The sequence below is a fragment of the Ailuropoda melanoleuca genome, chromosome 12 (assembly GCF_002007445.2).
Source record: "Ailuropoda melanoleuca isolate Jingjing chromosome 12, ASM200744v2, whole genome shotgun sequence".
Classification (NCBI taxonomy): Eukaryota; Metazoa; Chordata; class Mammalia; order Carnivora; family Ursidae; genus Ailuropoda; species Ailuropoda melanoleuca.
In genome coordinates this window covers 75,196,188-75,219,273 of record NC_048229.1, presented here as the reverse complement: position 1 = coordinate 75,219,273, position 23,086 = coordinate 75,196,188, and the positions used below count along the sequence as shown (strand labels likewise).

The following is a 23,086-nucleotide window of genomic DNA, read 5'->3' as shown; positions in this document are numbered from 1 at the left end:
CAAACTACGAGGCTGGAGAGGGTGGTCTCACAGCTCCCCAAAGCTCCCTCCTGGGAGACAGTTGACCCCACAACGGTATCTTCTGCCCCTGGCATTCAGAGGGCTCAGCCAAGCATGACCACCTCACTGTCCTGTGTGGTCCCCAACCTGCTCCGGCCGAGACCTCCCTGGTGAGAGGCAGGAGGCTGGGAGGCCACACTAGGCTGAGCCCACCATGGAGAGCAGAGACCCTCCAGCTGAAAAAGCCCTCCCTTCCCTGTCCAGAAAGGGCAGGAACTGCCTCCGTCAGCATGAATGGTCCTCGCAGGCAATGTTGTCAAAGTGGTTCATTTTAAGCCTCCTGCATTCCCCAAACGCTGACAATGACCACACATTCCTTTCATGGGGGGGGGGGGGGAGNGACGGTATCTTCTGCCCCTGGCATTCAGAGGGCTCAGCCAAGCATGAGCACCTCACTGTCCTGTGTGGCCCCCAACCTGCTCCGGCTGAGACCTCCCTGGTGAGAGGCAGGAGGCTGGGAGGCCACACTAGGCTGAGCCCACCACGGAGAGCAGAGACCCTCCAGCTGAAAGAGCCCTCCCTTCCCTGTCCAGAAAGGGCAGGAACTGCCTCCGTCAGCATGAATGGTCCTCGAAGGCAATGTTGTCACAAGTGGTTCATTTTAAGCCTCCTGCATTCCCCAAATGCTGACAATGACCACACATTCCTTTCATAAGGGGGGGGGGGACACACACTTCCTGATTAACCTCAGCAACTGGAAGCTTTAGTCCTAGAAGGAGATATGGCAGGTTGAGAGAATTACTGAAACAACCTGGTCATAAAGGTAATCCCTGTGAAAATTACCCTGATAAAGGTAAGGCCTATGTGAGCACGATCTGAATAATAATAAAGGTGACTCCCTGTGAGCACCGTCCTCACAGCTGACATTCACTGGGTACTTACTCTGATCCAAACCCTGTGCTACAAATCTGACACACGTATTAGCTTACCCCAACCGTATGGGGTGAGGGCCATTATGATCCCTCCATTACCCCCCTGNACCCCCCTGTGTAGACAAAGAGACAGGTTCAGAGGGGCTCCCTCAACTGCCCACAGTCACACAGCAAGAGCAGTGGGGCCAGGACAAGAGTCTTAATCTTTGCTCCCCAGTCTCCCATGCTTTATCTCCCACTGGGTGTCTTTCAGGGAGATCCCTGCTAAGCAAGGGATCTTGTTGACCCTGAAGCAAGACTCTCACTCCCAAACGCTCTCACCGAAGTCTATATGCCCACCCCTTGTCTCAGCTAAAACGAGCTGGACCCCTCAAAAGACTTTATTACCCACTGAGGAGAACAATGTAACGGTGGGACAGGAAACAAAGAGCAGAGAGACACTCATCTCTGGACCTCACCCCGTTCTTCCCACTCTGTCTTAAGACATTTGTGCTCCAGCTCCAAAGTTTGGCACAAACACGCTGACCCTGGCCTGGGTCCCCCATCCCTTCCCTCCCTCCCTCCCTCTGTCCTTGTGGAGGGGGCGCTTTTAACACAGCTGCCTTCTAGACCTCTGGATACATCCAAGCTCAAGGCCAAGAGAAGTCCCTGGCTACCATGGTCTCTACTGCTGGTGGACCAAAGCCGGCCACAAATTCTTCACCACTCTTTCCATCAGGAGGAGGAATCTTCTTCCCTCCCCTCAAGACTGGGCTGGCCTGACGTGCTTTGACCAAAAGAATGCAGAAGTGACACCATGCCAGTTTCAACCCTAAGCAAACCATGTGGAGGGAGGAAGAAAGAAACTGCAGGAAAGAGCACAGAGGAGCAGATGAGGGAGGAGAGCCTTTGTGGAAATTCCCATCCACCATAAGTTGAAGCTGGCTGGCTGAAGGACTCCAGCCAATGCCAAGCGGGAGGGAACCATCACCCAGGTGCGCCCCGCCCAGATTCCTGACCCACAGGATTGTTGTTTTAAGCCTTGTTCTGTGACACAGTTTGTTATATGGAAACAGGTGTGTACACACACACATACACACACACACACACGCACCACCCCCAAACTGGCTTCCAGGCCTCGGGTGGGGGCTGCATCTCCTTCTCAGGAGACGGACATCGGGAAACACCTTCCTCTTTGCAAGTCCAGGACCTGGTAAGCAACGGCACCCCCTCACGGGGTACAGCAAAAGTACTCAATTAAGCCGGAGCTAAATTAAGCCTCACATACTAGCCTCTAGGCTGTGCACCAACCCACAAGGCAGATACCATCACTGCGCCCATTTTACAGACGCAGATTCTCAAGTGGGATGTCTGCTACAGAGGGGCACAGCTAGGAGTCGAGCCCAGGCTTGTCCGAGTCCAACACTGCTCTTATACGTGATGTCATGGGATCTCCCACAGCACATCAGCCAGAAAGCGTAGACCCCCCGGGGCGCCTGGATGGCTCGGTTGTTAAGCATCTGCCTTCGGCTCAGGGCGTGATCCTGTCCTGGGATCANTGATGTCATGGGATCTCCCACAGCACATCAGCCAGAAAGCGTAGACCCCCCGGGGCGCCTGGATGGCTCGGTCCTTAAGCATCTGCCTTCGGCTCAGGGCGTGATCCCGTCCTGGGATCAAGCCCCGCATTGGGCTCCCTGCTCTGCTGGGAGCTTGCTTCTTCCTCTCCCACTCCCCCTGCTTGTGTTCCCTCCTCGCTGGCTCGCTCTCTAATAAATAAAATCTTAAAAAAAAGAAAGAAGAAAAAAAGAAAGAAAAGAAAAGAAAAGAAAAGAAAAGAAAAGAAAAGAAAAGAAAAGAAAAGAAAAGAAAAGAAAAGAAAAGAGTAGACCCTCGGCCCTCAGGGCCACAGGTCAGATGTGGTTTTGGGCCACAAACCGCGGGACTGCCGAGGCCACTGTTGGATCAGTCGGGCTCCCATCAGGTACAATACCCCCTCCCAGAGAGTGGGAGAGCTCATACCCAACTTCACTGTACGTGCATTCATGTCTATATTGAATTGTTTGCCCATTTCCTGACAATGTCCATGGAATTAAAGATCACAGCTATTTTTCTCAACTCAACAACTGCCCTTGGTTTAGCAATCAACAGTTACTACATGAATGAATAATAAGGAGAATGAACGAAGCCATGAAAAATGAACGCAAAGAGATGACCAGTTAGCGGCCCCTACCTGTGACCGGTCTGATAGCTACAGACTGATGTCTTCTCTTGACCGCACACTTCAAACACACTAATTCCCCAAAAACTTTGATTATTTTGCAAAAGAGACTAATGCTAAAAGAAAAAAACCTTCTTCCCTCTCAAACCTGAGGTCTGGCACTTCTGGCACTGTGCAAAGAACAGCTGGAAAGTTCTAGAAGCAGGACCTGGGGCTGTAGGTTTCACCATGCGACTTCCAATAGGTGGCTTTGGTGGCAGGAGACTCCCTCTCTCCAGCCTAGAGAAGACATCAGATGCATCCTCTCCCACCCATCTTCTGGCTAGAACCCATTGTGTTCTTCTAGAATTCACATCCGCGCCCCGAGTGATGGGCCCCTGACAAAAGCAATCCCCCTGGATTGACATATACAGCCAATTCTCTATCACTCATGGTAGTTACATTCTGTAAAGTCACCGTGAACCCTGAATTAGCAAGTACGGAACCAGTGCTCCCAAGGAAATACAGGGTTAGGTTCCTGCGAGCCTCTGGTCACATTTGCATCATCAGATCAATATGTAACCTCGTTTTTGTGTGTTTCTTTTTTTTTTTCTTTTTTTTAGATTTTATTTTTAAGTAATCTCTACACCCAAGATGGGGGTTCAAACCCACAACCCAGAAATCAAGAGTCGCATGCTCCACCGACTAAGCCAGCCAGGTCCCCCTGTGTGTTTCTTTTTAAAGACTCCTTATTTAATATATATTGTTGATTAACACAAAACTCACAACAAACAGCACTAGAACTCACGCCTGAATAACGCTTATCAAACACCTGTCATTTTCTCCATAAGCCACACCACAGCCTTCTTGTGCTCAGGAACAACAAATAGCACTCGGGGGCTATTTTAAACAACAAAACCACCCCAAAAAGCACAAAACTGAGAAAAACATGGCAACAACCATCGGAGAAAAGGACCCTTGTTACCAGTAGGAGAGCTGAAACAAGAGGCCAGCTGGGAACACACATGTCGGCGACTCAAAGTTTTCCCCGCTCTGCTCATGTCTGCAAAGGATTACAGAAGCTCCGTGAGATCTGGTGCAGGGGTTACAAATAAATTTTAGCGAGTGGACAAACTTGGGGCTGGAATCCACAAATAACAAGGACCAACTGGATGCTGAGGGAAAAGCAGCACCCCCGGGGCCACACGATCTGATCTACAGACGAGGCCTATGTACGGAGAGGAAGAGGAAATGAGCAGGGCCAAGGAACACCAAACAGGAATGGCAGAGACGGTTCCCGTTCCTGCTCCCCAGTCCTGGCTCCTTGGACTCCGCGAGTTACAGAGCCTTCTTCTCAGCTCCTCGTGCCAGGAGTCCTCTCTCATGATGAGACCCCACCAGCTTCTGACCCCATCAGCCCAAAGACCACGGCTTGTGCAGAGGGCAGTGGGAACTGGGCCATCAGACACGACACTCTCTCCAGAGTTAGGACAGGTGACACAGAAGACTGGGAAATCAGCGGCCAGAGGAGAAAGACACACGCATACGTACACACACACAAGGACATGCACACACTCCCCAGTCGGCAAGCTGATCAGTGCCAGCTAGGATGCAGGCCACCCCCAGGAGAAGGTTCTATGGGGCTACCAGTAATTTGCAGAAGCACAGCTGGCACTGGACACTCAGGTCCAGCCATCAGGTGTCACACCTCAATCTAGGACAGATGCCCAGACTGATGGCAAAGCCAGCAGCCATGCACGATCCCATCTCACTGGGAAAATGAGGCCACCTGACCTCACGAAGCAAGATGCAGACTTGCCATCACGATCATTACAGCAGCTGTCACAAGGAGAACACGTCTGTTGCCTGGGGAAGAAGGAAGAGTGCAGGGATAATAAAGGAAGTGGGTAATGCAAGAAGGAAGAGGTATATTCTAGAACGATGCTGTCTGATACAGCAGCTACAACCAGATATGGCTATTGAGCACGCAAAATTCAATCGGTCCAAATTGAGATGTTCTGTAGATATCAAATACACCCTGGATTTTGAAGACGCAGACCAAAAACGAGAATGTAAAATCTCAATAATCATATTGTGTTCATGTTGAAATAATAGAACTTTGAATAAACTGAGTTACATAAAATATATTAAAATTAATTTTACCTTTTTTCTTTGACCTGTTTTAATGCAGTGACTAGGAATTTAGAACTAGACAGAGGGCTGGCACTGGTGGTTCACATTGTATTTCTTCTGGACACCACTGGGCTGGAAGTAGCCCAGTCTGGCTATGGAATGGGGAGGTGGGAGGGATGGGGGGAGGAGTTCTTCATATATTTTGGCAACAAGTCCTTTATCAGCCATGTGTTTTGCAAACATTTTCTCCCAGTCTGTGGCTTGTCTTCTCAATCTCTCGACCTAAAGGTTTTATAGCACCTGGTGTGGTGATGGGAGAAACCGTCCTGACGTAGTTCCTCCAAAAAGCTTGATAACCTTGTGCTAGTCACCCAAGCTCACTTCATTCACCAGTACAAAGGCCTAGTTCACAGGCTTCACGTGATGACTGGACACTGTACGTGAATGTCCGTACATGCGATCACACAGACACACGTGTGCTTGCAGTGCTCAGCACAATGGTGGCTCGTGACACATGTTCAATAAATGCAATAATTACTATGGCATCAGTGCCTCCCGATTCTGTTTCCCCTTAGGGGGCGGCTGGTGACCAAACAGCAGTGGAGGGGCTCACGTAGGCAGTAGGGAAGTGAGGAGGGAGGCGAACACCCCGGGCCGAGGCATCGAACCTTGAAATTAAGGAAAATCTACACCACACCTCACTCACAGCATCTGGGTGACCTTGAACATTGACTAAGGAAACTCAGGTGGGCTATCACCTTCAAAAAATGGTCCTTTTGACCCCCCTGAGCACAGAATTAAGGGTTAAAATGTATAGGTCTAGACTCGGGCCAGCAATCACATCTCTGTTGACCGGCGTCCATACCCACGTGCTCCTCATTAAGCCTGCCCCCAGGTAAATCCACAGGTGGCACCACCGGCCCAGGAAAGTGAGAGTAAGACCACACACGGCCACAGAAAGTGTTCGATGGGAAAACTCTGCATCAACCAAAGAGCAGATGAGGAGCTCTGTTTAACACAGAACAAGGAGCCATCAGGAAAACACAAATCAGAAACACAAAGAGCGAGGACTTCACCCCCAGTAGGATGGCTATTGTCAAAAACACAGATATGGGGCGCCTGGGTGGCACAGCGGTTAAGCGTCTGCCTTCGGCTCAGGGCGTGATCCCGGCATTATGGGATCGAGCCCCACATCAGGCTCCTCTGCTATGAGCCTGCTTCTTCCTCTCCCACTCCCCCTGCTTGTGTTCCCTCTCTTGCTGGCTGTCTCTATCTCTGTCAAATAAATAAATAAAATCTTAAAAAAAAAAAAAACCACAGATAATACCAAGTGTCTGCAAAGACGCAGACAAACGGGAGCCGTCCCGCGCAGCTGTGGGGAATGTAAAACGGGGCAGCCACCGTGGAGGGCGGCCTGGCCACTCCTCAAACAAGGCAACACAGGGTTCCAAGTGACCCAGCAAGTCCACGCTCAGGTACATACACCAAGGATGGAAACCTATTTCCACAAAAACCTGTCCACGGAGGTTCGCCGTAGCATTATTCATGAGAGCCAGAAAGAGTCAACAACCTGAACGTCCATCGAGGGATGAAACAGATAAATAAGATGTGGTCTGTCCTAATGATGGAACAGTGCTCAGCCACAGAAGGAAGGAAGTACCGATCCACGCTACGACGTGGATGAACCTTGACATTATGTTAAATGAAACAAGTCAAAGGCAAAAAGCTACCCATTATGATTCCATTTCTATGAAATGTCCAGAGAAGGCAAACCTATAGAAATGGAAAGTGGAATCCTCCTTTAAAAAAAAAACAAAGTAAAAGAAAGCAGTAGCTCAATAGCACACATTTACGGAGCACCTACAGAAGCCCCTGGTCCTCGAAGTAGAGAAGAACCAGACACCACCTGCTTCGGGGAATCGAATCCAGCCTCTTCCTGGCAGACCTCGCTCCGCTTGGCAACTCTCTACAGTTGCGTATGTTTGGAGCCAATTCCAAAATGGGACGTCCTTCAAAGCTTTCTTCTCAAGACATCCAACTCATCCCAGGAGATGGCCTGACACACACATGAGCGGAACCGTATCCCAGGCGTCAGCCTCGGAAATGACTAGATTTCCCTCAACATCCAATTTCTCATCAAGAAGATTAGGAAAATACCAACTTCGCGGGGTTGCTGTGTGGGTTAAACGAGGGCCTGTCAGCAGCCTCAGCCCACGGGATGGGCTCCTAAGTTTTCCTACCACCATCCCAAGTGGTCATGTGGATGCCGTGGTGAGATCCACGGCCTTGAGCCACCAGGGGCATTGAGCTGCTGGTTCCACAGCCTCGGGCACAACGAATGACCAACCAGGAGAAGGAAGCATGACGCTCACAAGACCCTTCACTGCCTACAAATCTCACGTCTGTAAAGCTGACAGAGCCCCGGATGCTAGCAAGGGTGGGGGGGAACGCATACAGTCAGTGAAGCCTTCCTGCGGACCACGGAACGCTGTGCCCAAAGCCTGTGACACAGCCTTCCCTTCCTCCCACCAAGTCTTCTCCACATTCATCCTATGGAAATGACCAGGGATGTGCCCTAAAAATATTCCCAGCATCAGTATTTGACATAGCAAAATAGTAAGCTTCGTGATATCCAAAAACAGAAAACTGACTAAACAAATACAAATAAAAAGATAAGGTGGAAAGGTGATGGCCATTTAAAACAAAACAGAAGGCACATACTTGGAAAGATTTCCACCACCAGAAACCAAAATAACCATCACCCAAAGGACACCTGTGTCCCCCAATAACAGGACAACACTCACTGAGGGAAACCTGAGGGCAGTTAAGATAAAGTTACTGATATCAATGTGGATACCTCACAACAGATTCTATGCTAATTAAAGACTAAATTTTTTTGAAATGTAAAAAATATGAGTGGGAATAATTATTCAAGCAACATCCTGGTTCCCCTAGGGAGGAAGGGGTATATGTGAGGACTTAGCTATACGTCTAATGTTTTATTTCTTAAAAACCAAGACCCAAAGCAAATATGATTTGTCTAAGTTGGAGAAAAGGGTGCATTCATGTCCTATGGCTGTTACAACGAACACCACAAACTCAGTGACTTAGGACAACACACATTTATGATCTTACACACGTGTAGGCCAGAAGTCAGGAATGGGTCTCACTGGGCTAAAATCAAGGTGTGGAGAGGGCTCTCTTCCTTCCCAGGGCTCTAGAGGGCAATCTGTTCCCGTGCCTCTTCCAGCTTCTGGAGGTGGCCTGCGGCCGGTTCATGGACCCCTTCCACCTTCAAAGCCAGTAACTTAACCTCTCTGACCTCTGCTCTGTCATCACATCTCCTCCTCCCACCCTGACCTCCTCCCTCTTTCACTTTTCTCCCCAGGTGTGGGCCCCCCCCCCAGCCTCCAAGGAGAAAGGCCAGAGGTAGAGCTGCTGGCCTACCCAAGGCTGGAATCCAGGGGACCTTAACCCGAAAAGGCTCCCTGCGTGCACAAGACAGCAGGAGGTGGTGGCCACTGTGCATGGGCCCCACGCGGCCCCACGAACGTTTCCAGAACACACAAATGCAGGCACTGACAAGCCATCAGGGCAGCATGAGCATGAGACACCCCCCCCCGCCCCCATCAGGTCCACACCAGGCATGTTACATACATTTACAAATGTAATCTTCCCAAGGATCCTGCCGGGAAGCTCTGCCATCATCCCATCTCTCTCACAAGAAAACGGAGGCCCAAAGAGGCATGAATCACTCAGTGTCATGCAGCCAGTAAGCGCAGGGCCGAGACTGGAACTGCTGTGCATGTGGCTAAAAAGGAAGTTGCCATCCGGGATGCCCTATTTTAACCCCAGATCCTACCGTCTCTGGGGAGAAAAAGGCGGGCAGAGGCTGAGAGGGGCATCTAGGTCCTTTCCTGGATTCGTCCACTGGTTACTTACCCGTGAGGCACCCACTGTGGGCCAGGCACAGGCAGGGTGCTGGGGATTCCTCAATGGTCAGCAGGAGAGACAGGTGCCTGCCTCCCAGAGCCCACAGTCTGGGGAGAGGAAGGACCACCACGGGCCTGGTTCCAAGCCTCTAATTACACAAAGCGGGGTACACTTTCATCCCAGGGTTTACACAGATGCAAAGGACAGAGGGTCCCTGAGTCCAGCCCTCTGGCTTCCCAGAGTGGGATGCATCCCCTCCAGCTGTCTCTCCTTTCCTCACCGACAGCCAGATGGAGCTCTGAGCCAGGACACCTAGTTTCCCAAAGCCAGATGAAAAAGACCCAGTCTACCCCGTGCAGCCATGGGAGCACTGAAGTGGACAGACCACAACTCACTCGACGTGCACAGGGTCCTTCAAAGGGGAGGCTTGGGTGCTTGGCATACAGAATTCAGTGGATGTATTTCCGAAACACAGGAAAGAAGCACGAGCCATAGTGATGAGGGCAAACCTTACACAGCACCTCCCAGGTGCCCGAGTGATCGGCCCACAGGAGCGCATCTGAGCCTCCGAACAACCCCGGAAGGCAGGCTCTACCATCCTTCCCATTTTACAGATGAGCAAACAGAGGCACAGAAAGTTCAGTCTCGTGTCCAAGGTCACAGAGCTAAAAAGCTAGAGAGTCAGGCTTTGAACCTACGGAGGCTGGCGCCTCAGTACACACGTTTAACCAGCCCTCATGGCCCAGGTCAAGACCAGCGTAGCTCGGAAGTAAGAGGACACTTACCTAAAGCAGGGGCTCCCAAATTCCTTTACGACAAACTCCAACTTGCCCATCGTATCTGCAGCCAGATGGACACATGTGGGCATGCTCGCCCCGCTGCCCCTGAGGCCCCTTTAAAGGGGAGCGTCTTAGTCCGTGAGCGCCTCCGTAACAAAACACCACAGACTGGGTAGCTTCTATCTCACAGCTCTGGAGGCTGGAAGCCCAAGATCAAGACGTTGGCAAGGCTGTTCCTGCCGAGTGCTGAGAGGGACGATCTGTTCCGTGCCTCTCCCCCACCTTCTGGCACTGCCGGCCCCGGGTGGTATGCCTCAGCTGATAGATGCAGACCCCCACCCCTGCGTCCCTTGTCACTGTGCCTTCTCCCCTTGTGTGTCTCTTCTTCTTTTAAGGATACGGGCATATTGGACTAGGGGCTCACCGACACCAGCATGACCTTAACGAATACATCGGCAAAGACCCTATTTCCAAATAAGGTCACATGCTGAGCTACAGGGGATTAGGGCTTTGATGTATGGATCTGCGGGGAGGTCACAATTCAACCCATCACAGGGACCCACCCCTGCCCATAAGCCCTGAAGCTGCCAGACGAGCTCTCCAACAGCAAAGGCCATCTACCCTGCCCACAGCCAAGAGAAGACTCTGGCCTCAGAAGAGCCAATCCCTGTGCACGGGCTCCAAAAGACCCGGCCAATCACAGGCCTCCCTCAGGAGCCCATCCCTGGGAGGCAGGGGCACCTCAGGCTTCCCAGAGGGCCCACACAGGGAGTCAGGATGGAGAAAGGCTGTGCTGGGGATGATCTAGCCATGGCTGCAAGAACACGTAAGGGAGACTTGTCCATGGACAGAAGCCACCACCAGTGGTTCTTGTCACAGACAGGATGGTGATTCCTCAGGGCCATCACCTCCCCTTCCCACAAGGGCCACTTACAGGGTAAGGCTGTTCATTTTCTTGGATTCCTACAAGATCCACCCCACCCACCAAGCCCCTAGAATCATTCTACCCTCCAGCCATCAGTGGGGTTCCTACAACCACCTCTGCCCCCTCCAAAATTAGAGGCCATGGAAGAGCAGGGAAGATGACCACCAAACCCATTTTCCATTCTTAATGGCACACAGGTTGGCCACATTTCCCAGCATCCTTTGCAGCTGGTCCATGCCAAGTTCTGGTCAGTGGAAGTTGGGCGTCTTCCACCTTACAGGCCTGGCCCATAAAACCCTCTAAAGCATCTTCCACTCTCCCTCTTTCCCACATGCTGACTGGACACAGAGGATCCTGAGGTGGTCTCAGATGTCTTAGGGGATAGTGGTGCTGCCAGACTGCAGAGCCCCACCCACTGTTTCATGACTTGGGTGAGAAACTTGTACTGTACAGAGAATTCATTTGTCACTGCACTTTGCCCCTGACTAACACAGAAGCTTTGCTGCCATGCCCTTTGCCTGGAATGCTCTCCCCACAGAGCTTCCCATGGCTCCCTCCTTCTTACCCACTAAGTCTCAGCTCAAATGTCATCTCCACAGAGAGGCTTCCCTGAGACTTGCCCTACTAAAACAGTGTTCTTCACTGGCCACTCTGTCACAGTGCCGTTTCTTTCCTTCCTAGCATCCTTCGCAATCCAAAATGACTGAATGATTAGTTTGGCTTTTTCTTTCCCATGAAACTATAAGGACTAAAGTCTCCTTTATGGGTCTCCACTTCATCTCCTGTTCACCACTTCATATCCAATGACAACACCCAACACACACGCAGTCCTCTTCGAGTATTTGCTAAACCAACAAAGGAACAAATTCTAAAAACATCAAGTGATCATCATCCAGGACAGAAAACCCTAGAACCACCACAGAAACCAATTCCTCAACCATCTGGCATACAAGCAGGTCTGAATCAATATGAAGAATAAAAAGGTGGGGGCGCCTGGGTGAGTCAGTCAGTTAACTGATTCAGTCAACTCTGGGTTTCAGCTCAGGTCATGATCTTAGAGTTGTGAGATAGAGCCCTGCATCGGGCTCTGTGCTCAACACGGAGTCTGCTTGTCCCTCTCCCTCTGCTCCTCCCTTCCCCCCACCAGGCTCAAATAAATAAAATCTTAAAAAAAAAAAAATAATAAAAAGGTCAATTCTATTGCTCATACCAGCAGTCACGATCATGGAGAATATACACCCCAGAAGGGGACCAGAAAGGAAAATCACTATGTCATTGGAAGTTCTAATATTCATCTTATCCTTTCTACAATACCATTTGCCTTGATGTGTGATGAGGACAATGACAATGAGCATGACCAGGATGACAAGAGCAGCCAATACTTCAGCACGCGCCTCCACTGTGCTCAGCCTTGTTGAAAGCATTTCCCGTGTATTCATTTCATGCTCCCAAAAGTCTCGTGCAATAGGCTCTTTTATTAGTCTTTTTATAGATGTGAAAATGGAGACACAAAGAGATGACAAGGGGCCCAAGATCACACCCCGGCTAAGTGGCAGGGCTGGGATCGGGCCCCCAGCACCCGGGCTAGAGTCAGTGCTATTGTGTACCATAACTGCACAGCTAAATCAACAAATAAATAAGTTTCTAGATACTAACGACATTGGCTGATTCTTATCTCGATGGGATGTTTGACTGAAGGAATGTGGACTTCTTCTTAGATGGAGGATGCCAAGGGAAAAACAGTCACTTCTCCATTGTCTTGAAAACATTTAGATAACAACTTCCAAAAATATTCATTTTTTTTAATGGTTATGAAGCCTCAGAATGGATGTCAGAACTAGCCGAAAAACAGAACCGCTACCCTTTCACTGGTCCTGGCTGTCAGCACCCGTCCACACTGTGCTGTCTCCTGGCACGCCTGTCTCGCTGCTCACCAGAACACGTCGAGAGTCCCCTTCCTCCTGGCATCTCCAGCACACCGCAGAGCGTGTCCCGGGTACACAGAGGGAACGCATGCATTTCCCTCCTGTTGTAAACAATGAAGTCTGAGCGGAGCTGCTGTTCTTGGGTCCCCAGCAGGGTGCTTCTCTATCACACACAGAACTGAAGCAGCTGAGAGCACCAGGAGGAGAAAATAACACAGCAGGAGGAAGACTTGGGACTCTGAAGGCAGACAGAATGAGTACAAATTGGTCCTGCCCGTTCGTGGCTGTACGGCCTTGGGCACGTCACTTAGACCCCCCGGACTCCGTGTCCTCATACACAGCTCGGGGATGATGCCTGCTTCCCAGGGTCACCGGGAAGGGGTGATGAGCCAGTGTATGTGACATGCTTCCACACGGACCAGGACACAGAGAGCGCCCGTTAGAGGCAGCTCTCGTCGTTGTCGTCAGGCGGGCAAGCCAAGAAGCCCACGCCAGGGCAACGGAACAGCTCCTGTTTTTGAGAGTCCCCCAATTCATGGGCAGCCACAGCTTGCCAAAAATAAGCAGATGGAGAAAACACACATAAGCGCAACTGAAAACTTCAGGATACAAGGCCATTCGGCCGAGATGGCCACAGTCCACACCCTCAAAGGCATCTCATCGCCCCACCAATCCTATTCGGACTCCACACACAGGTGGCACCAAGTCAGCTCCCGAGACACATTCCGGGCCTCCCAAATGCGGAAGATGCAGGAGAACCCTAAAGGTTTAACCCAGAAAGGGCCCCAAGTGGGCTCCTTTCTACCTGGAGACTCAGCTGGTGCCCCTGGAAGGACAGAAAAACCACACGCTCAGCATTTCCCAGCTGTCCCATGAGCTCCCTCCTTCATCCAGAGGCTCTCCAGGAGGCCAGGGCTGTAAACAATGCCAGTCACCATCGTCCCATCCCTCCTGGAAGCAAGAGGGAGACTGAGAGCCGAGAGGTGAATGGCTTAAGATCCACAGTCTTCATGAGAAGCCAGGCCTTGGGACTCCCCGCCAGTGTCTTTTTCCTTTCTTTTATTGTATTACATTCCGATTACGCAGTATCCTCCACATAACAAAAAAAAAAGTACATAAAATCCACCTAATTCTTGCCGGTCCTAAAATTCATCTAATTCATACTGAATAGGAGCAATTATCTCACTTTGACAGGTAGGGAAACTGAGGCGTGCCTCAGATCACACATTTACTAGGTGGCAGAGCGGGGATTTGAGCTGCAAGTGTGGGATCTGGAGTCCAGGTGCTCTCCCCGTGGCCAGCCACTACCAGCTCCTTCCCACCCTGGACGTGCAGGCCACTCCTTCTCCCAAAGGAGATTCCCCATCCCTTGAACCTGAGCCGGACTTGGTGACCTGAGCCCGTACAAGGGATGCTCTGGGACTTCTGAGGCTAGGCTGTAGGAAGCCCTGCAGTTTCTACCGAGGACTCTTGGAACACACCCTCTGGGGGGATGCCAAGCACCAGGTTAAGTCTAACCAATCTGGGACTAGCAGGCAGTAGGCACTCAGCCATCACCACCAAGGCACAAGCTGTGGGAGTGAAGATTCTGGAACCTTCCAGACCAAGTGACATACCGGCTGAGTACCACCAAATGACCGCAGTCCAGGCCACAAAGAGTAAAATCACCCTGGTGAGTGCTGCCCAAATCTCTGGCCCACAAACCTACTAGCTCATTTTCAACGGCACCTGCTGACCCCACTTCAGGACAGCCAGCCTGCAGGCCACCTGCCTAGCCTCTCCTTCAACTTGCCACACAAGAAGCTCCTCTGTGAGGAGGCCTCCCCCATTCCCTACCATCTCCCTCACACCGAGATTGGTAAGAACCTTCCTTCCTCACAAAGGACCAAGCCCAGACCCTCACTGTGCTGATCACACAATCCTGCAAAGGCTGCTTGCTGAGTCTGTCCCCCCCCCACCCCCGGGGCAGGGGCTCCACCCTTCCTCCTCTCACCCAGCAGTTCAGCACCCAGTAGGACAGCAAACATGGGCCGAACACATGAAAGTGCTCCACCATGACAGGGTCCAAAGAGAGACCCTATTATACCCACTGACATTTTATGGCTCTAAGCAAAGCAGCATGTGGCCTGAAACCAGTGTTTTCCAACCTCGGCACCATGGATTAGAGTCTGCGGCACGGCTGTCCCGTGCATCCTGATTTGTTTAGCAGCATCCCTGGCCTTGATCCACTAGACGCCAGGAGCACACCCCCTCCCCAAATATGAGTACAACTAAAAATATTTCCAGGCATTGCTACATGCTCCCGGTGGGCTGGGGGAGGATCGCCCTGATGGAGAACCACACCCCGCTTAGGCAGCAGGACCCATGTGTGTCTTCTGTCAACCAGGCTGCATGGGGTGGGGGGGCGTGGGATACCCGTCCACAAGTCACACACCACTTGCCAAGGACTCCAAAACCACCTGCCCATGCTCCCTCACGCTAGCTGGTGGGTGTCCCAGTAACCTGCATAGTCCTGCTAATTAGCAGCCCTGAAGGAACACCGTGGCCAGGGTCCCCCTCGGGAGGTCACCCTTACAACAGTGGGGTGGAAACTCAGCCTTGAGAGTCCCCATCAAGGACCTGAAGGCTTGCTCTCTGAGTGGTCAGGGAGCACCATTATTAAGCTCTTTATCCCAGAACTGGCTCTTTCTCTTTACCACGAACACATCCATCTCACAGAGGACTGCCAGAGCATGTTCCAAAATGCAAATGTGATCACATCGTCCCTCTTCTGAAAACCCTTCCGTGGATCCCTGCAGCCCTTCAGAAAAAGTCCAAACACCTGAGCCAGACTCTGCCACCCCAGACAAGCTGGACACCACTCGTTAGCAACAACAATGCCAAAAATACAGCAGAGGTTCCCCCGGGGGAGTGCCTATCCCATGCCACGCACCAGGCTGAACCCCTCTGACATATTAACTCATTTCTTCATTCCCAACCATAACCCCACGGGGTGGACACCAGTATTATTCCCTTTCTAGAGAGGAATTAAATCTCAGAAAGCAGATGTAACTCGTCCATGGTCACACAGCAAAGCTCCTCAAAGAGTGCTCGAAGTCAAACCCCATGCTGCTTGTACCTAAGGCAACAATGTCGGCTCCATGAGGATTTGAATCTAATTACTGCCATGTCTTCAGTACCTAGGACAGTGCCTGGCAGCATCCAGGCTCAACTATGGAAGGAAGGAGGGCTGGCAGGATGGGGGTGGGGGAGAGTCTCAAGAGCAGCATATATCAAACCTAGCTAATTACCAGGACCACTGGGGAGCTGATAAAACTACTGAGTCCCAAACTACCTAGTGAATGAGAGTCATCCTCGAACTCTCCAGGAAGAGGGCAGAATTGCATTTAGTTAACTGAAGGGGGAGAACTACAGGACATGGATTTCAGGAGCCAAAACCCCATTTCACTCCCCTTAGAATGAGCTTCAGGAGAACATTGCAGGAGCTTGTGCTTTTAAAAGCCCCCCAGGTATTTCTGATAATCAGTCAGGCTTGGGACCCACTGCCCACTCTTAGTATGGCACTCCTGCATTTACCATTCATGCCCCTTCCACACCCTGCAAGCCCCCACACCCACCCCAGCTCCAACAGGTTTCTGGGCCAGTTGGGAGGTCAAGTGTGGCCAAATGCAAGCAAAATTGGGAGGAAATCTGGCTGCTCACTCACATGGGCATTTTCAAAGCAGGGCTTCAGGCTCTGTGCCACCTGAGACCTGCTTGGCTCCAAAGCCAGGAGAAACCTTTTAGAAAGCTGTTTAATTCGACTCATGATAAGAAATCAAATGAAGAACTATGCCAAGCTAGCACAGTCCACCTGTGAATGGCCAAGTTCAGAATCCCACGGCAGTGTGGCTTCAAGGTTGGGAACAGGTACCTCACGGGCTTTTGGGGGTGCTGCCACACTGCCCTTTAACTCAGAAATAACACTTATAAGAAGCTGTCCTTTAGGTATGCCCGTGTTAGAGGAATAAAAGCATGTCTTTTAATAAAAGGATACCCTACACACACTGCTGATGGGAATGTAAAATGCTGTAACCACCTTGAAAATAGTCTGGCAGTTCCTAAAATAATTAAACATAGTTACCACATGACCCCGCAATTCCATTCCCGGGCATATGCCCAAGAGAAATGAAAACATACACCCACACAAAGACTTGTACATGAATGCTCACAGCAGCACGATTCACACTTGCCAAAAAGAAGAAACAACCCAAATGTCCGTCAATGAGCGAATAAACAAATCGTGAAAAATCCACGATGGAATATTATTCAGTCGCACAGAGGAATGACATACCGACACGCACTACCATGTGGATGGACCTTGGGAACATCACGCTAAGTGACTGAAGCCAGACACAAAAGGCCTCACATTACAGAATTCCATTTACAGGAAACGTCCACAACACGGCAATCTACAGAGATGGAAAGTAGACTCATCATTGCTTAGGGCAGGGGAGGCGGGTGCGGGCTGTCAGGGACGGGGTTTCCTTCTGAGGTGATGAAAAGGTTCTAAAATTGATGGAGGTGGTGGTTGGCTGTACAGACCTGTGAATATACTAAAAACCACTGAATTGTTCGTTTTCAGTTCGTATGGTATGCGAATTCTATCTCAATAGAGCTGTCATCAAAAAAAAAAAAAAAAAAAAAGGGAATACAAGTACAGCTGCAGTAGCTAATAGCAAAAGACGGGAAATAACCCCCATGTCCACCTCTGGGGCTCGGACCCTTAGGCTCAGCCAGATGCCCTGTGGCCGTGAAAGAATCAGGCAGGCCCATGTGCAGATCAGAACCCACCTCCAAACAATCACTTAAAAAAAGAAATCAAGGTGCAGAAGTGTAAGTAGTAGGGACCCATTCGTGCAAAAAAAAAACCACGACCGGCACATGATACGAGCACAGAATACTCTGGAAGCCAGAAGAACTTGGCAATGAGCTCACTCCGGGACACAGGGTGGGGCTGGGGAGGAGAGAGATATATTAATGAATTGTTTGATTTCCTCCCAGTGTATATTTTAATTTTTCAATTACACTGACTTTTTAAAAAAAAGAGTCCATTTAAAAAATGCAAATTAAAGCAAGTCTGCAACTGAAAATTGCTTAAGCCTCCTTACTCTGCTTGTTAAAAACAGTCTAAGAAACTTTAGGAACTGAGCCAATTGCCCAATCGAAGGGGGGTGGAGAAAGACACCACCCCCAGGACCAGAACTTCATTTAAAACTACAGAATCCTCAGTGACGTGCTCCGTCCACACGGAGCAAAAGTAAAGGCCTCTCGTTCTGTGGTTCATGGCAAAACAAAACAGGCACTTGGCTAGCAAGCCTGGAGTTTCTGCAGCTCCGTCACTTAGCTTAGGAGGGCAGAGTGCTTGACCCGCAGCAGAAACTAAAGGATCCCCGATAGGGTCAGGCAGGGCACACAGCCCGACCAGCCCAGGTGAGCCACCTCAATGTCACTTCCAAGTTGGCCCCCGCAGGCCTCTGTTCCTTCACCAGGGTGTTTCTGGTGAACTTCCCCCACCTACTCTAAACCCCACTGGAGACCCAGACAGAATGGCCACACTTGCATTTCCAGAAGAAGAGAAGGTATCAAGCCAGCAAGCGAAGGCTTGGGAAGGAGAGAGGCGTACAGGCCAGGGCTGCAGGGTACTCACAGAAGCCCTCGATCTTGTCGGCTGTCTTGCTCCAGGCCACCTGGCGCGTCTCCATGATCACCTGGACGGTCCTCCGCTCTGGGGTGCACTTGCGGAAACTGAACACCGTCATCACCGTGCCCAGCTCCAGCGCTCTCTTGATCTGACTCTTCTCGTACTCAGGAAGGGTGTCCACATTGACCAGGGCGGTCATTGTCGGCAGAATAGGGGGTGGCAGGAGTGAGATAAGAGGACGCTGGAAGGGGAGAATGGAGGAGTGAATTGGTTTTTGTTAACTGGGGGTGGCGAGTCGGGGGGCAGGGATTAGTTAACAGCCCAAATCCTGTCTCATGCCCATCAGGACGTTTTAGAAGGAGGTTCTGGTGGCGGGGAATCATGGACCACTCAGACCACCTACACAGGACACAGAGGTTTAAATAGAAGTGGAGGGGTGGGAGGAGCCCCCCTCACCTCAGTGACCGAACTGTTATCCTGGCTTTGAATAACCAAATCACCCACACACACTTCCATGCTGTAGAATATTTGAATAGCCAAAGCAGCCCAGGCTGGCCCCACTCCCCACCCCCAGCATCCTTTTCTGTTCTGCCTAGATTTTCCTCAGCATCCCTTACTTTCTAAGTAAAGTTGGGAACAGAAAGAAAATAATATTAAGCCACTTCAGAGTGTATCCATGGAGACCTCTGCACAGAAACGGAGCCAAAAGGACAGAAAAATGTCAGGGTCCAGCAGCCCCAAGTTCAAGGCCCGGTGTGTAGCCCTGGGGAGACTGCATAACCTCCAAAAGCCTCAGTCGCATCCCTTCTGTAATGGGGTTGTTGGGATGGTGAGGAGCACCTAGTGTCTGCTCAGCACGCAGGAGGCTTCTGGAACACCACTCATGCCCACACACAGTCAGAGGGATGCCCCAAATCCGGCAGCCACCCTTGTCTGTCGGTACTCACACCCACAGCCAATCCAGCAGCAAATGTGACCATCTTCCCCACTGGCCGGCTCCTCCCAGGATCTCACACAGGGACTGTTCTCATCGCCCACCTGATCTCCTGCTTCTGCCCCAGCCACTACAGTCCAGCACAGACCAGCAGCTCGAGGACATGTTTCGAGCAAGATGAATCTTGTCAACCCCTCTGACCAGCCTGCTGCTGTCTGGCCCGAGCCCTGGACACCCCCACTCAGCAGAGAGGAGTCCAATGGAAGACATCCTAGACCCTCCCCCACCCCCGAGCCTTATTTCCACACTTGTCAAGGGGAAGATAGATTATAGGAACTTCCAAGGGTCTTGGAAGGATTAAACCAGATAGTGTATCTTGGGGCCTTTAAAACAGTGATGCCAGGTCAGCGCTTCTCATATTTAGCTATGGCTACTACTGCCATCAACTGTTCCGTGCATCTTCTCTCCTCCCCACCCCCCAAATCCCACAGGATCAGGAGCCCACAGCTGTTCCTCTGTAGAGAGGCAGGTGTTCAGCCAAGGTCATGCAGGCCTTCACTCAGGGTCCACCTTCTGACAGCCTCCTGCCAAGCTGCTCAAAATCAGGCCTGTAATCCAGGTCCAGCCAGTGAACCAGGTGCCCATGGCCAGTCTAATGCTGGCAAACTAGCTGTTTGTTGCCTTTCCCCAGGGCCCAGCACCTGCTATACCTGGTTTATCTCATTTATCTCAACGAGAACCACCAGAGGTGAAAACCCAAGCCCTGAGAGGGGAAATTACACGATCAAGGTCACGCAGAAATGTGCCAGCACCAGCATCAGAACCCTGCTCTGAATCCCATGCCCCCACTCTGTCAGCACCTGCCTTCTGGAACTCAGAATTCTGCAGCAGAATCCGGCCAGAAAGTAACGAATTTGGCCCTCACATCTCTCTCGAGAGAGATAGGCTGAAGGCCTTGTCCAAGGTCACACAGCTGGAAAGTGGCAGAAGCAGGATTTGCACCTGGTCCCAGCTCTGCAGCTCTTCCCTATGCTGACCACCCCCCCAGCCATGTGCCCCCAGAGTCCCCTCCCAGGTCTCCAGGCCAATGCGCAGAAGGGCATAAACAGGGGACACACACCCTGTCACAACACCCCGATTCAACCTGCCTGCCCGGAGACACTGGGGCCCTCAGTTCTGACTCTGGCTCTAGGAAGGCCTTGGACATAACCTTCCCCAGATTCCAGTTACTTCCAGCTCAGAAGCCCAGTGGATTGGCTCAAGTCTCTCCTATTGCCTCTCGCCAAGAACTGGAAAGAGGTCTTCACAGCCACAAGATCCTTGGAGTCAACCAACAAAATCCAGCCAGGTCCCGACTCAGGCTTCTAGAGTTTGACGTTTCAGCAACTAAGGCAAGGAGGTCTCCAAGGCCTTCTCCCAAGGGAAGGTACAAGCCATCACAGGCAATTTCTATTCTGCTTCTGCTGAGAGAGAGAGAGAAAGGAAGGAAGGAAGAAAGAGAAGTCAAGGAGCGGAAGGTGGGGGGGAGGGAGAAAGAAAGAAAGAGAGGAAAGAAGGGAGAGAGGGAGGGAGAGAGGGAGAAAAGAACGAAAGAATGGGCCTTGAAATCCCTTTTTTGGTTCTGTTTCTCATCCTCCCTGGGTAACTTGGCAAAATGACTTATGCTGTCTGAAATTTAATAAGAGATTTTACCATTTCTACTTTTCATGTCCCTCTTTTTGAAATAAACTTCTGGACTACAAGGACCCAGAACCAGGAAACAGGGAAGTTTTCTTCTCTTTGGTGCTCTCTGAACATGTTAGGCCCATGCAGGAGTTCATATCAAATCCCACAGAACAATCCTCCGTTAACTCTGCACAGTCACATCACCGTGAGGCAGCTGCCTCAGCTCAAAGGCGGGTGGGTCCTGCTGCGTCTCGCACCCACCCTACAGCAGTGTCATCTGGTGCGGGTGGGAATGTGAGTGAGCCCATTTTGGGGGGGGGGTGCAACCTGTGATCATGTATTAAACCATGAAACAGGCATATGCTTTGATCAGCAATCACCTATGTGCAGAAAGAAACACAAAGATGTTTGCAGAAGAATGACTTTTAAAAGAAAAGAACAGGGGCACCTGGGTGGCTCAGTCGTTAAGCGTCTGCCTTTGGCTCAGGGCGTGATCCCAGCATTCTGAGATCGAGCCACACATCAGGCTTCTCCACTGGGAGCCTGCTTCTTCCTCTCCCACTCCCCTGCTTGTGTTCCCTCTCTCACTGGCTGTCTCTGTCAAACAAATAAATAAAATCTTATTAAAAAAAATAAATAAAAAGAAAAGAACACAACTGGGAGGGAGGTCCCTTAAAGAAATCATGGGATGTGCACACTAAGAAAGCTCAGTAGCTATCAGATAGCAGGAGGAAAATTTATAAGCAATGGGATTCAGAAAGATTCATGAAATAGATGAAAAAAGAGTGGCAAACATGCACGCATCATAGAATTAGGTTTTTTAAAAGGCTGCCTGAGTATGAATCTAGGAAAAGTGGTTAATTTCAGAGGAGGGGAGGGGAGAGACAAAGTCTTAACTTTTTATTAATTTAAGTGGTAACATATGGATGAGTTTTTCTTTCTCATGTTTTCTAAATTAAGAAAGGTTCTGAAGTTTCTTACCGGCAATTTCTCACCAACTCCACCTAGCAAAAGGGCTATTCAAGGGGTCCCCGCTTTGCCTCTGCTGGAGAAGCATCACACTCTCAAGGGGTGGGGTGGCATGTAGGAGGGGAGGATAGGGGTGGGGATGCAGCAGCAGCAGCATTAGGCAATTTTAGCATCCATGAAGCCCGCGGTGAGTATTGTCCCTGAACTGGTTTACAATAGGCACGCAGGCCTTTGCAGCAGGCTAACTGCCTAGGCCTGGCATGGGCCTCAGCCCCTCTCTNCCTAAATCAGCCCCTCTCTGCAGAACTGTAGCTAAGGATGATGGCCAAGCCCCAAGCACAGCCCTTAGAGACAGTCAAGAACTAGCCAGGGCATCCTTTCCATTGAGAGGCCCCAATTCTCAACAGCCATGGAATGTAGGTTTAAGCAGCCCCTGTATCCAGGGTAAGGAACTGAGGCTCAGAGGGGTTCTTCAACGTGCCCAGGGTCACACAGCTGGAATTGAAATTCAAATTAAGTTGATTAACAAGGCCACCTGTTTCCTTGTGCCACGTCACCCCCCTCAACCCACCACACTCTTTCAGGCTGGTTTAAGATCAGGGTGCTAGAAGAGCCCCTTCCCATTCTCCACCAGAATCCAGGCGCCAACCCTTGTCTAAACGAGACAGTTTTCCCTCAAATTCTTCTGCTATGCGGGGGATGACCTCGTTGGGATTCCAAACCATAACAAGGCAAACGCACACACGAACACATATAATTACGCACACAACTGTAGGGTGGGAGCGGGAATCATCCCCCAACGATCCCCCCCACCCCGCCTCTTCTGGGTGAGGGCTGCGCCTTCCGTGGTACCGCTCCGCCACCCACCCACTGACCCGTAACCACCTGTGTGATACGGGGAAGTGCCGGGGGCCCGCCTGGCCGCCCGCAGTCTGCGAGCTCTGAGCACAGACGTGGCCGGGAAACACGGCCAAACCCCGCGCGGGACGCCGCGGCCGCCGGAGCCTTGAACGCCAGCGCGACCCTCCG

At 51.0% G+C, this 23,086-nt stretch overlaps 1 protein-coding gene across 1 annotated transcript in view; it reads right to left on the bottom strand.

Moving 5' to 3' along the window:
* Positions 1-18,730, bottom strand: part of PLCG2 (phospholipase C gamma 2) — a 144,539-nt gene extending 125,809 nt beyond the window's left edge. The window contains exon 1 of the mRNA XM_034639448.1: positions 18,496-18,730. Within this exon, the coding sequence (XP_034495339.1) occupies positions 18,496-18,688 (193 nt within the window). The 5' untranslated portion in view covers positions 18,689-18,730. The remainder of the gene's footprint in view (positions 1-18,495) is intronic.
* Between the last annotated feature and the right edge of the window lie 4,356 nt (positions 18,731-23,086).